Below are 14,285 nucleotides of genomic sequence, written 5' to 3'. Positions count from 1 at the left end.
GGGGTTCACTAAGGGTCCACAGAGGGGTCCTGAGACCATTCTGTCCTGTGGCCTCCTCATTTCTTTTTAGATTTAAAGTATTCTGAGGAAGCAGGGAGATTTTGTGAGCTCTACCTTCAAGTATAAAAACAGAGAGGTGGGACTTCCCTGACGTTTCAATGGTTAAGACTCCACGTTTCCAATGCAGGGGACATGGGTTCCATCCCTGGTCGGGGAACTAATATCCCACATGCTGAGCAGCCAACGAAAAAAAAAAAAAAAAACAGAAATGGAGAAGAAGTGCAGCAGAATTTTTCAGCTCCCATTGAGTACAGAATACAGGGCCTACAGACCCAGAACCTGTCTGGGGTCCACTAGCCAAGTGCTTCCATGTTAAATCTCCAAAATCTATGCTAGTTTTAGGAACTTCTAGGAACACATATAGTAACTGTTATTTTTTATAAAACCATGCTTAAATTTATAATTCATGCTGATTTTTAAAAATGTTTTACTTTGGAATAACTTCAAATTTACAGGAAAATTGCAAGAATAATACAAAACACTCCCATATAACCTTTACCCCCAAATCACATTTTTTTCAAAATTACCTCAATTCACAATTTTTCACATTCCATCACATTTGTTTTATCATTTTCTCTCTCTGTCTTTCTTTCTCCATACACTCACAGACACATTAAAGAATGTCCTCATTCTGAGGAAATTACTGTATTTGTGTGTATATATATAGTGTTTTATATATATAAAATATATATAGTATGTAAGATATGTAAATATATATAGTAAAACAGTACATGCCTTTTTTTTTGGCCGTACCTCACAGCATGAGGAACTTTCCTAACCAGGGATTGAGCCTGAGCCCCCTGCAGTCGAAGCACGGAGTCTTAACCACTGGACCACCAGGGAAGCCCTGTACATGTCTAATTTTGAACCATTTGAGAGTAGGTTGCAGACATGCTCCTTTATCCTTAATACTGAAGTATGTATTTCTTAAGAATGAGGACATTATTTACCTAACCACAGTATACATATCAAATTCAGAAAATTTAACTTCGACACTTTATATGACCTACCATCCTTTAAATGTCTCAAAAACGTCTTTTGTAGCCTTTTTTCTTTTTCCTGGTACAGGATCACATACTGCATTTAGTTGTCATATCCCTTTGGCTTCCTTTAATATGGAACTGTTCCTCAACCTTTGTCTTTCATATTAACAATTTTTAATACTGCTGTTCATTTATTTTAAAGACTACTCCACTTCCGTTTGATGTTTCCTCACTGGTAGATTTAGGTTGAGCATTTTTGGCTTAAGTGGTGGTGGTCCCACATCTGAAGGCATGTGATTTCCATCTGCTCTTATGGGTGATGTGCCTTTGATCACTTGGTTAAGGTGTCCGGTTTCTCCTCTTTGTAAGTAGGATTTTCCCCTTTGTAATTAGTAAGTAACTCCTGTGGAAAATTGTCACACATTTTACCAAACTATCAGAACAAGATAAAGAAAAACTTTCTGCATATGACTTGGCATACCAAAATGACTTCCTGGAATATTTAACAGATTCAGAAATGGGGACATCACTGCATCCAGGTCATGGATTCCCATAGGCAAAGCTCTACAGCTCTCTGCACTGCCCAGCACCTTGCAAAGCGCAGATAAATGAACAATTACCCCTGTCCTCCCCCTCCTCCTTTTAAAGGCCTTCACAGTACCATGACCGAGGTCTGTTGTTCATGGCCCCAGGATTATTAGTTCTTTTTGTATTTTCTGAGGGGAACGTTGGTCCAGAATATTCTTCCTGTTTGGCAAATCCCCACCCCTCCCTCTGGAAGCAGCAATCACTTTCTCCATGAAGTTTACCTGGGGCAGTTGTCCCTCCTCTCCAGGTGAAAATAATTTATTCCCTCCTCCTCCCCTCCTCCGAATCAAAACCGCTTCCAACTGTGCCATGTTTCAGCTGGGAACTAGTAGGAAAATCTATTTAACTGAGGTGACTCCTCAGTCCTCAAGTGTTTGCATTCTTCTAAAACTCTCTGATTGTTAGGACTTTATGTGAAATTTTTCTGTCTTGAGGGAAGATTTGCAGGAGGTAACACAGGATGCAGCTAGTGCCTGTGCACACAGTCTAGTAGTCTGCATGCAGCCGAGCTCCAGGAGGCTCTTCCCACAGAGACTGAAATGAGCAGGACCCTATGGGGCTCCCAGGCACGGAAGCCTGTTTCCCCATTTCTTATTTCTAGGGAATAGACTCCAACCTCCACTACCTTCCCTGAGTCCCAAAGGACAGATTAGAACAGTTGCTAATCAGGGAAGGGAGGGGATGCAGAGACAAGGGAGGAAACCACCTGAGACCAGATTAAAGGAGTGCAGGCTCTGCACACACCCTGATCCTTATCAGCAACGCTGCCTTTGAGCCATTGCTATAAAACTCCTCACTAATCTTCCCGGGTTGGGACATACAGTTTTTCAGGGCACAAGCCCGCTGTGTCCCCCTTTGCCTGGCAAAGCAATGCAGGTATTCTTTTTCACTTCACCCCAAACTCCATCTCTGAGATTTGATTCAGCACCAGTGCACAGAGGTTGAGTTTTCAGCATCAAGACCACGAGGTGAAGGGCATCCCAGAGCCGACCAGAGGGAGATATCCCCACATTCTAGTAGAGATTTTCAAACGTAAGAAGTGTACAGATCACTTTTGAAGGGAAGTAAATCTCTCCAATCAATCACCAGTGTAAACTTTATATCCATTATACTAGGGGAAAAAACCCACATATCTTTATTATAACGTTATATACCTAAATATACAAAAATAGAATACGGCTTATACCTTTTAAACAAAATATCAAAATGTCAAATACAAGCTAAACTTACTTCAGTTTAAATACAAATTAAATTGACTTTAATGTGATAGATGTTTTGCTGAAACCAATCATCACCGTCAACACACTATGATAGTCTTAAAGACGGGTTTTTTCTGAGGCCAGCATGACTTACCAATCCTATTGGGCTTTTTGATACTTCATATTGTGATATTGTGATTTATAAAAGCAATACTTATTTGGTCTTTGACCCTGTTTCTGGCACAGAGCTCCTAAAATGCTAGTAATTTACAAAGACCAGAGAGCAATAAAGGTGTCCTCCTATGTTAATGAGGTGACTTTCGGAATACACATAAGAATGGGGGCTGGGGCTTCCCTGGTGGCTCAGTGGTTGAGAGTCTGCCTGCCAATGCAGGGGACACGGGTTCGTGTCCCGGTCCGGGAAAATCCCACATGCCGCGGAGCGGCTGCGCCCTTAAGGCATGGCCATTGAGCCTGCGCGTCCGGAGCCTCCGGAGCCTGTGCTCCGCAACGGGAGAGGCCACAGCGGTGAGAGGCCCGCGTACCGCAAAAAATAAAAAAAAAAGAATGGGGGCTGGCTACCAGTGTAACCAAACACCGGCGTGTTGGAAATTTCAGTCCCACCTCCCGACCTCCGGGGAGGGGAGAGGGGCTGGAGGCTGAGTCAGTCACCAATGGCCAATGATTTAGTCAATCAGGCCTGTGTAACGAGGTCTCCATGAAAACCCAAAAAAGAAAAAAGACGGGGTTTGGAGAGCTTCTGGTTGGTGAACGTGTGGACACTTGGTGAGAGCTCAGGGAGGGCATGGAAGCTCTGTCCCCTTTCCCCATGCCTTGCCCTGTGCATCTCTTGCATCTGGATGCTCCTGAGTTGAATCCTTTTATAATTAACCAGTAATCTAGGAAGTAAGATGTTTCTCTGAGTTCTGTGAGCCACTCTAGCAAATTAATTAAACCTGAGGAGGGAGTTGTGGGAACCTCTGATCCATAGCTGGTTGGTCAGAAGTTCAGGTGACAATCTGGACTTGCAGTTGGCATCCTGAGTTGCAGGTGGTCATAGGAACCTCCAGTTTGTATTCGGTCGATCAGAAGCACAGGTAACAAAACTGGGCTTGAGACTGGTGTCTGAAGTTGTGTGTGTGGTGGGGCCGGGGGCAGTCTTGTACAACTGAGCCTTAACCTGTGGCTATCTCCAGGTAGTGTCAGCACTGAGATGAATTGCAGAATACCCAGCTGGTGTCAGAGAAATGCTTGGTGGTGTTGGTAAGGGGAGCCTCCCCCAGCTCCGCACGGGCCCCAACCATTTAGGAATTTGTGATCAGGAACAAAAGACAAATCCTTTATTACTTTATTCTAACAACTGCAAAAACTTTTCTATAGTGTACCTTTTGTTTTCCTTTGACATATTCTAACTCTGTTAGTTTCTCATTGGTCCACACAATTAAAGGAAGACTAACAGGAACAAAAAACATGCTTGGGCTCTGAAATTAAGAAGTCATATAGATGATGTAGAATTAATTTGTCCATGGACTTAAAACGCAAAGTTTAAACAGTCTGGCAGGGAACTTGAGGATCCTTCCCATCTGTGGAACCTAATTTGAGAAACGTTGCTCTTAAAAGCTGTTTTCTTTCACAGCTTATTCTCTTCATCCATTCACATCCTTTGGCAACCTTTAAAAGATCCCATAGTAATAAATGACAAAAATCTTAAGCAGAACCCAGTTTTTCACCTATGAAAAAGTGACAAAATATTTCAATAAGAATAGTAACAATATGATTAGGTAAATTCAGACTTTGCTTTTTTAGACAATAAATGTACGAAGTTACTTACTTTGCTTTATTTCCAATATATTTTAAATTGTCTTGAATTTATTCTACTCCTTCTTTCAACACTTTGTGAACAGTAATACATTTTCTTCTTGAATCCAGTGTTGCTTTTGAGATTGTTACTGTCTATTCTTGTTGCTTTGTAGGTGTGATTGGCAACTTCTCCCTGGAAGCTTTTAGAACTTTCCTTTCTCTTTGATGTTCTTAAATTGCACTATAATCTCTCGCTGGCACTCTATAAGCCCTTTCAATCTGAAGTCTTTTTTATCTTTCCTTAAAACTGGGAAATTCACAGCCATTATATTTGTATAGTATTTCCTCTCCTGTTTATTCTCTCTCTTGTATCAAATGGGACTCTTTTATCTAATGTTGTCACTTCTCCCTTTAGCCTCCAGGTCTTTTTACTTCATGTTTTCCATCTCTACCCCTAACTGATGGTTTCTGGGACTGTTACTCAGCCCTGTGTTCTAGCTCACTGATTGTTCTTCATTAGTATCCACAATACTTTCAGTTTACCTACTGAATATTTTATTTCAACTATTTAGTTTTCAATAATATTGCTATTTGACCTTTCCTTAAGACTGCAATTACTAATATCCTTTAATCTCTTATGATATTTATAACTTATAGTCATAATTCCAAAAAAATAATCAAATGTAAAAAAGAAAATCTTTTAAAGTATGTGGTGAACTACAATGTGTATTTATGATAAAAAATTAGCAAATTAGTAATGAAAAGAGTACACACAACCTCAAAATGACAGAGTAGCTAGAACTTCAACAAAACTGCAGTGAACATTATACTGGGCTGGTTATTACATCCCAAAGTCAGTTTGTCTATCAAGTTATCTTAATTTTTATAAGCTACTGCTACACTGTCTTAATTACTATAGGTTCTTAATAAATCACGATCTACTAGAATCCATTAAAGTGCCTTTGCTATTCTTGGCCCTTTTCTCATCCATATTATAGTCAAATAAGTCCTTTGAATGTGGTATTTTTATTGGAATTAGATTGACTTGACAATCAATTTGGAGATAATTTATATCTTGACCATATTGAGTCTTCCTAAGCATGAACATAGTATATTTGTCCATTTATTCAAGTCTTCATTTATGTCTCTCAAAATTTCATAATTTTGCATATCAGCACTTTGTATATCCTTTGTTAGGCTTATTCCTAGGTAGGTGAATTTGATGCTAATACTTTCTTTTTGAATAGGTTTTCTAGTTGTTTCTGCTATATAGGAATGCAACAGACTTTGGATATGAATCTTAGACATATAATTACATCAGTTGCAAATGATAGTTTTATTTCTCTTTCCAAATAATTTGCCTTAAACTTCTCTTAATTGTGACGGCTGACTTCGGTATTGTTCAATATAATTGGAGATAATAGAACATTTTAAAGAGAATGCTCCCAATGTTTCCTCATGAAAATTATATTGTTTTTTATAGATACCTTTACAAGGTTAACAAAGTTTCCTCCTACTCCTAATTACTAAGAGTGTTATCACTGGTGAGTGGTGGGTTTACAGTTTGTATTATAAAAGAGTGGTGAATGTTAGCAAATGTTTTCTTCTGCTTCCATTGAGAGGATTTTTTTCTCACTTCCACTGTTAATGTGGTGAATTACATTAACAGATTTTCTAATATTAAACTATCCTTGCATTTGAAGATAGTATATCACCCTTTTAAAAAATACAATTGGATTCAGTTGGCCAGCATTTTATTTAGGATTTTTACATGTATCTATTTGAGTGGAAGGTACAGGTACTTTCCTTTCTCATGTTGTTTTTTTGAATCAACATTATTCTTGCCTAATAGAATCAACTTCTGCTCTAGAAGAGTTTATAATTAAGAAATAAACTCTTGGTAAAACTTTTCTGTAAAGCCATTTGGGGCTAGAGCTTTATTTTTAATTGAAATATTCATATACCGTACATACGGCTCACCCTTACGTATACAGTTGTTTTTTCCTATTCACAAAGTTATGCTGCCACTACCAGAGTTGGACTTTTAATTACTGCTGTAAGTTAATTGATATAGGACTCTTCAGTCTTTCTCTGGCTTCTTGAGCCAGTAGAGGAAGACAAGCAAGGGGAAGCAGATGAAGGAAAGACGGAGAGACCAAATAGAAAACAACTAACAGAGACTAACGAGGAATCTAAGTGTAGTAATGACACGGCGCTAAGTATTTTTAAAATTTTTCCTGAGATTGTATACCGTGTACAGAGACATACACAGAAGTATTATCTCAGAGTGAAATAACATTATATTTGGGATCTCTTTAAAAATATTCTAGGAGGGCTTCCCTGGTGGCGCAGTGGTTGAGAGTCCGCCTGCCAATGCAGGGCACACGGGTTCGTGCCCCGGTCCGGGAAGATTCCACATGCCGCGGAGCGGCTGGGCCCGTGAGCCATGGCCGCTGAGCCTGCGCGTCCGGAGCCTGTGCTCCGCAACGGGAGACGCCACAGCAGCGAGAGGCCCGCGTACCTCAAAGGAAAAAAAAAAAATCTAGGAAAAAGGGGGAATAGGTAAAACAAGATGGGACAAACGTTAATGGCTGAAGCTGAGCAACTGGTACATGGAAGGTGATTATATTTCTATTCTACTTTTCTGTGTTTGAGATTTTCCACAATGGTCTCTGTAAAAATATACCTCTTAGTAAGCTTTCCTTTCCCAGGTTCCACCAAAAAGTTAGTGACTTCCTTACCCATCTCCCTTAACGGGCTATTCACATCTTTTCTTTTTTTGGCTGAGTCATGCCGGATCTTAGTTCCCTGATCAGGGATCAAACCCACGTCCACGGCAGTGAAAGTGCCCAGTTCTAACCACTGAACCGCCAGGGAATTCCCTACACGTACCTGTATTTTTGCTAAGAAGCCAAAGGACTTTTTTTTTTTTTTGCGGTAGACGGGCCTCTCACTGTTGTGGCCTCTCCCGTTGCGGAGCACAGGCTCCGGACGCGCAGGCTCAGCGGCCATGGCTCACGGGCCCAGCCGCTCCACGGCACGTGAGATCTTCCCGGACCGGGACACCCGTGTGCCCTGCGTCGGCAGGCGGACTCTCAACCACTGCGCCACCTGGGAAGCCCCCAAAGGAATTTTTGCTAACCACTTTTAATCCCATTGTCCTCTACTAAACATCATTATTTTAGTAATCTTTTTATTTTCCCATATACACGCACACACGCATATCTACAGAGTTGTCGGAGTGCGCAAATGGCATGGGAAGGCAGTTTTCACCTAACATAGGTCTCTGGGCCATGGCCCCACCGCCATCTACGCAGCACTCCGTGGCGAAGTTCCGGAACGTCCCACTTATCCTGGCGGCGCGCATCGCCGCGGTGAGACATCTGGACGTCTTCCTCATGTCTGGGCACAACTTCTGCTTCTCCCCGTCCTTACTCCCACAAACCGGCCTTGGGCGCCCGCGGTGATACTCCTCCCCTCACGCTTCCCACGCCTGGGTTTCCCACAGTCTAGGACCACGGGCTGGCTTTTCTCACCTCCCACTGACTTAAGACGCGGAGCCGGGTCTGCGGAGGGTGCGCCTGCGCACAGAGTGCCGTTCGTCGGGCAGCCCCCACCCCCCGCCTTCGCCAAACCCCGCGATACCTTACCCCTCCCGCAGGCTCGCTGCCCCAACGGCTCCGCGGACCTGGAACTTTCTAAACCCCTGCGCACGCGCTCTACGGCCCTTAACGTCCCGGCTCCGCCCTTCCCTGGCCGCTCCCCTTTTCGTCAGGGAGATCCCCGCCCTAACGCCACGCCAATCATCCACTTCTTTCCTAGGCCGACCTCGCAACAGGCCTTTGATTGGCTGATCTGGGTGCGAACGCAGCGGAGGGGCGGCGACGATAGGCTGGGAGCCGGTCCCGGCGTATCCGCAGAGTGCGTGTAAGGTGATTGGTCAACACCGTCGTCCAATCAGCGGCGGGCTGTCGGATTCAAACCGGACTCGTTTGGCTTACGGTCGGTTGGTCTCAGTCGAGTCGTTGCCTTCACTTGGCGAGGGCGTGTCGCTCGCCTGCGCCCGTTCTTCGCGCCTCGTCGCTCCAGTCCCTTGCTGCCCACCGCCCTCCCGCAGGATGGCCCATAAGCAGATCTACTACTCGGACAAGTACTTCGATGAGCACTACGAGTACCGGTGAGCGGACCGGACGGCCTAACTCAGCCGCGGCCCCGGCCGAGCCTGAGCTGGAACTCGGGCCGGGTACCAGGGGCCAGGACCGGGAATCGGGGTCGAAGCGCGTCGGGCTGAGGTTTGGGTCGGAGCTGGGGGCCGGGGGCCGGAGGTAGGGTCAGGGTCGAGCCCGAGGGCCTGCCGGGAGTCACGGTTGTGTCGGGGTCGGGCCGCCCGGGCGGGAGCTTGCGCTTCTCCTCGCCTGGCGGGCCAGCCCGGCTGGCTTCCGCCCTTTGTTCCTGTTTGTGAAGAGGACGAGGCTGGGGCGGGGATGGGGCCGCTTCTGGTGCAGAATTGCTACCTTAAGGGGAAGGGGCCGAGGGCCTGAGCGGACCCGGCGTAGCTAAAGTGCAACGCCGAGAGCCCGAATCGCAGCGGTTCCTAAGAACTTCGGCCTAGTTCGCATTTAGGCAAACGTCCCCCTCCCAGTCACAGCGGGCGAAGGGCTGTCGGAAGGGTAATTTTGCTCAGGTAACGTCGCCAGAGAAACACTTCTCTTTTTCTCTAATTTGAAGTTAATGGCCCTAAAAAGTAGCTTGTAGGGGAGTCCCCGTAAAATGAGCTTCCTTGGGATTCGAAATGTGTCTTGGGTATGGCGACTTCGGCAGAGGCTCGTGCGTGTTAATCCTCTTGGGTTATTATTAAAGGGGCTTCCTTTTGAGACAAAATTGAGAACTCGAATGGATTTGGGGCATTTTTTTCTGCTAGTATGTATCGGCAAAATTTTTGGCTTTGAGGGATTTCTGGTTTCTGCATCATTATGTGATGCACTAGAGCATAGTTGCTAAATTGTAAGATTAGCAAATTGGATTGTGTGAGGGAAGAAACACTTAACATTAGCTTTAATATATGCAGGAGACTTAGCTGGGGTGTGGCTTCAAAGACCAGCGCCACCCAGTTCTCCTGGGTGGTGACTAGGACGCTGCATTCTGGGAAACTACCAACTTGTAGGAGGGGCCAAATAGTGACCTTATTTTCTGCCTCCTATCCTTTTACGTCAGATTTTCAAGAATGCTATTTGAGTTAGAAAGGATATAACAGTGGGTGGCCTCTTTTTTCCCTCCCCTTAGTATCTTGTAATTCTTTCTTAGTATCTTGTAAATCTTTCTCTGGAGAAAAACGGAGGATTTCTCTGGGCAGCTTTGCAGGTTAGTAATACCTGAATTGTCCAGCAGGGGTTATCCAATAATGGACAGAATGTAAAACCACAATCTTTATAAAAATCTGGGAAAATATTAATTTTGAAACATGTCTGGCTCCGAGTAGTACTTTTCAGGACTTTTCCTGGCAGTAGTTCCATTTTCTAGTTTCAGTATACTAGCATAATCATTGATGAGCACGAAGTAAACTAGTCTATGCTATCAAGATTTTAGCCTAATAGACTAAGTGGTTTATGTGTAGTAATGAATAGAAGAAAATCCTGTCATATCTGAAATGATATATTCTAATCCAGTTTTAATCTAATTACTATCTAATCCAGTATTAATCTAATTAATATCTAATCCAATATTAATGAAACCTGGTCTTTCTTGACCAAGCCACTTGCCTTTATCAAACAGGACAGTAATGTCCAGAGAAGGGAAATTTAATTGTATCTTGCAGTGTTATCTTAGTAGCTCCTTTGTTGTTTGTACTGCTATGGCCTTTTTTTTTTTTTACCCCCTCTTCACCCTCCATGATAAGCCCTTGGTACTGAAATAAATGTTAGATTTTTGGAAACAGTTCTCCTTACATGTAGTTAGAAATACATAGAGGAGTTATATCCATGCAGAAAAAAATACAGGTAGACTTCCCATCTGAGTTTGAAGCTACTTACCCATTTTTCCCTCATAATCAAATCCCGATGAAGTTAGCCTGTCTCCATGGTTTATGGAGAAGGTAGGGTATATGACTTATATCTAGACATAAATTGGAACATTTTGTACGGCATACATGAGTACAAAGGCTAGTTTGCATTTTACATTTCTCTTGAGACTAATCAACAATTATGTAGAAGATAGAAATAAGGTAACAGGCTATTTGCCTTAAAAGTAGATGTTAAAGCAGTATTTCAAGAGTCAATGAGCTAGCTGGTAAGTATTGCTAAGAATCATCATGTAGTTCACTGGAATTGGTAAAATTTTTACCAACTGTGATAGTAAGCATAATTTGACTTGGTGGCCTTGTGGCCAGCAAGCAACATAACACAACAGTTCTAAGGCTTGATTTTGTTATGCAAATTATAGGAAATTGGTACGTAACCAACCACTCTCAGACTAGAACTTAAGTTGGTGACAGTTTAGTGCTTATTATGGGTTATGGGTTCAGTTTTCCTGTGACCTGACTGCTCCTTTCTTTCCCCAGCCAACAAATTCGCAGGCATATATCTAATACTGGTCAAAAAATTTGGTTGGTGGTAATGGATGACGGTATAAAACTACTGCTCCTGGAAGTGATTAAAAATGAGCCTGGGAATTTTGATTTTTATAAAGATCCTTTCAATTGTAATTAAATAAGAATTCGGTGGGGGTGCATATTTGTTTTCTAAGAATTTTTCAAATCTCCACTTGTACCTATTCTTGATGGTTTGACATTGAAGAATATTGCATGCCTTCTTTAAAAATTGATTAAAGTTTTGGATATAGGCCAGTAACTTATTGGAAAACTGAATGTGTTTTAGGTAGCAGGTACATGTATATGTGCATTTAGTGTTTTTTGCTTTTAATTTCGAACAAAGTATAAAGCAACTTTTGGAGTTATGTACAAGGACTTGTGTCTACTACAGATCTATAGAGTAATAGGAAACCCAAATTAACTGTAACAAGCTAGATTCCCCCAGCCCTGCTACCTGGGGCTAGTATGACACTTCTTAAAATCAGGGACCATTCTTAATTTATAATCACTTCTGTGTTCTTAGATGGTTTCTCTAGCTCCCTGATCATATCAATCTGCTTCATAACTAACAGGAAGGAGAAAAAAGAGAATTGGGCATGTTCTTTTCTTTCGAGGATACTTTCCATAAGTTGCATAATTTCTGCTTATATCCCGTTGGGCAGGATTTAGTCACATGTGACCAGAGGTAGCTGCAGGGGAGGCTGGGATGTCTTGGATAACCATGTGTCCCACTTAGTTTTTGAGGTTCTATTCCTGAAGAAGATTGAGACAATTAGCAAGCAGTCTCTATTAGGGAAAAAAGTTAATCATAAATAAAATGCCTTCTACTTTTGGACTGCATATTCTAATCTCTGATTTGAACACAGGCCATCAAGATCAGAATTAAAGGTAGTAGAGAGTAGTCTTTAAGATTGATGCTAATGGTAATGTAACAGGGTTGCTTTAAAGAACTTTAAGGGCAAAGAACTCAAATTTTAAGTATCCTAAAGATGCATGTGTAAAGTGACCATAATTGTAGGAAAGGCATATTCACTTAGAGCACTAATATTTCGCTGTATTTTTTAACAGGCATGTCATGTTACCCAGAGAACTTTCCAAACAAGTACCCAAAACCCATCTGATGTCTGAAGAGGAGTGGAGGAGACTTGGTGTCCAACAGAGTCTAGGCTGGGTTCATTACATGATTCATGAGCCAGGTAAGTTTTGCTATTAGGGAAGCACTAATTGAATTAAAACAGTAGAGGTTGTTAAAATTTTTTTAGTAATATTGACGTTTCAGTGGTATCCCATAGTAACTCTGATAAGCTTGACTATTTTTGAATGACTGATACCTCCCTAGAGAGGGTTCCAATTTTATAGTAAATAAAATACCATGAGTGAAAATAATGCATTCTTCTAAACTGCAAAAATAAACTATTTAGTTAAGAAAAAAGAAAAGGATATTCTGTTTTATTTTAAAATGCGTGTCATTGCTAGTAGTATCTTGAAGTATTTTGCCATAAATATATTTAGAATTCTGGTATATCTTTGAAAACTAAGAACTTAATGTAAGACAACTGAGTGTCCTGTGTATAGAAATTGATGCAATTTGAAGTGATTTGTTTTTTCCTTTAGACAATTAGTATCTACCACATTAAGATGAAATGAGATAGCATAGCTAGTGAACTCAAATGTGCTGCCTGTGTTATACTTGAGTGCTTATGCTATTACGTGGTATTTACCAGAGAGCTTTCCAGATTACTGTTAGTAACTATTAGTAAACCAGACTAAGAAACTTTGTGGTGTTAAACTGTGTTTTTGGGTTATCAGTAAATCTAACTAAAGGACTTAAACTGCTTTGAACAAAATTTTAAGTCTTAGAAGCTGAATTAGGTAAAACTAAAGCTATCTTGCTTTCTGCTTTTGTTAAAAGCAGCAGCAGCAGCAAAAACTCTAAGACTTGTAACTTTCTTGAGATTGGAGCATATAATTATATTAAAAAGGTGTTTCTCCAGATAATACAATGCAGCTGAGGATCTTACCTATAGGTTCATATTCAGTCCTCCACCTGCCGAAACAGAATCTACAGGGATGGGCCCCTAGGACCTGCATGTTTTGAATGAGGTGTTAAGTGTCTTTTCCAAAGAAGAGAAGACCTTTTTCTTTTCACTGGAATTGAGATTCTAAAGATAGAAACCATTCTCCTTCTCAAATTGCATCTTTACTTAACAGCCCTTTTCTCCAGGGTGTGTAAAAACTGGGGGAATATTGTTAGGTTGTTTTCTTCTGTTTACTGTTTACAGTGACATGGAGCAAAATTTATTTCAGATACCTCAATAAGTAACATTAATTGACCATAGATTTATTTTACTTTATTTTGGTTCAACTGAGAATTCTTTGAATTTATGTTGAATGAATGAAAATTAACCATATAATATTAAAATAATATAAAACATTTTCTTTCTACAGAACCACACATTCTTCTCTTTAGACGACCTCTACCAAAAGATCAACAAAAATGAAGTATATCTGGGGATCATCAATTAAATCTTTTTCAAATTTAATGTATATGTGTATATAAGGTAGTATTCAGTGAATACTTGAAAAATGTACAAAGTGTTCATCCATTCCTGTGCATGAGCTGTATTCTTCACAGCAACAAAGCTCAGTTAAGTGCAACTGCAAGTAGGTTACTGTAAGGTGTTTAAAATTTCTAGTCAGTTTTTCTTTTAATGTAAGTGCCTGTTTGACTTTACCTGTTACTTTTGTTAAATAAAGTTTGTATGTTGCATTTATCACTGTTTGAAGTTATTGAGGTTTGTTTTCTTAAGGTTAATTTGTGACTATTGAGGATGTTGGATGATTTCAGTTTTTTAATTTTAGTCCTGAGGAAATAAATTCACTTTATAGAAATAAAATGTTAGGTGGGTTTAAACCCATTAGCTTGGTGTGATTGAGGGTACCATTTTTTATTTAAAATTTTTGGCTGTGTTGGGTCTTTGTTACTGCGCATGGGCTTTCTCTAGTTGCGGCAGGTGGGGCTACTCTTCGTTGCATTATGCAGGCTTCTCATTGCAGTGGCTTCTTGTT

The 14,285-nt window shown here is 41.3% G+C and overlaps 1 protein-coding gene and 1 long non-coding RNA gene across 3 annotated transcripts; one reads left to right on the top strand and one right to left on the bottom strand.

Moving 5' to 3' along the window:
* Nucleotides 1-4,148: 4,148 nt before the first annotated feature.
* LOC111167655 (uncharacterized) lies at nt 4,149-8,499 on the bottom strand. Of its 2 annotated transcripts, XR_016393509.1 has the most exons (3): nt 8,281-8,499; nt 7,523-7,741; nt 4,149-4,560 (listed from the first exon to the last, which is right to left on the bottom strand). It is a non-coding gene; the product is annotated as an uncharacterized LOC111167655 (long non-coding RNA). The 2 variants fall into 2 exon arrangements; XR_002642875.2 differs by having other exon boundaries at nt 7,523-8,499.
* A 146-nt stretch (nt 8,500-8,645) lies between these two features.
* Nucleotides 8,646-13,990, top strand: CKS2 (CDC28 protein kinase regulatory subunit 2). The gene is made up of 3 exons (XM_022560703.2): nt 8,646-8,807; nt 12,285-12,412; nt 13,665-13,990. The coding sequence occupies exons 1-3, from the start codon at nt 8,749-8,751 to the stop codon at nt 13,715-13,717; spliced, it is 240 nt and encodes a 79-aa protein (XP_022416411.1). The 5' UTR covers nt 8,646-8,748; the 3' UTR covers nt 13,718-13,990.
* The last annotated feature ends 295 nt before the right edge of the window (nt 13,991-14,285 follow it).

This window comes from Delphinapterus leucas, chromosome 6 (assembly GCF_059928025.1).
Source record: "Delphinapterus leucas isolate spDelLeu-1000000601 "Yukka" chromosome 6, BTC_Dleu_Yukka2, whole genome shotgun sequence".
Taxonomy (NCBI): Eukaryota; Metazoa; Chordata; class Mammalia; order Artiodactyla; family Monodontidae; genus Delphinapterus; species Delphinapterus leucas.
Note: the sequence above shows the minus strand (reverse complement) of the source record. Positions and strands in the feature narration are given on the sequence as shown.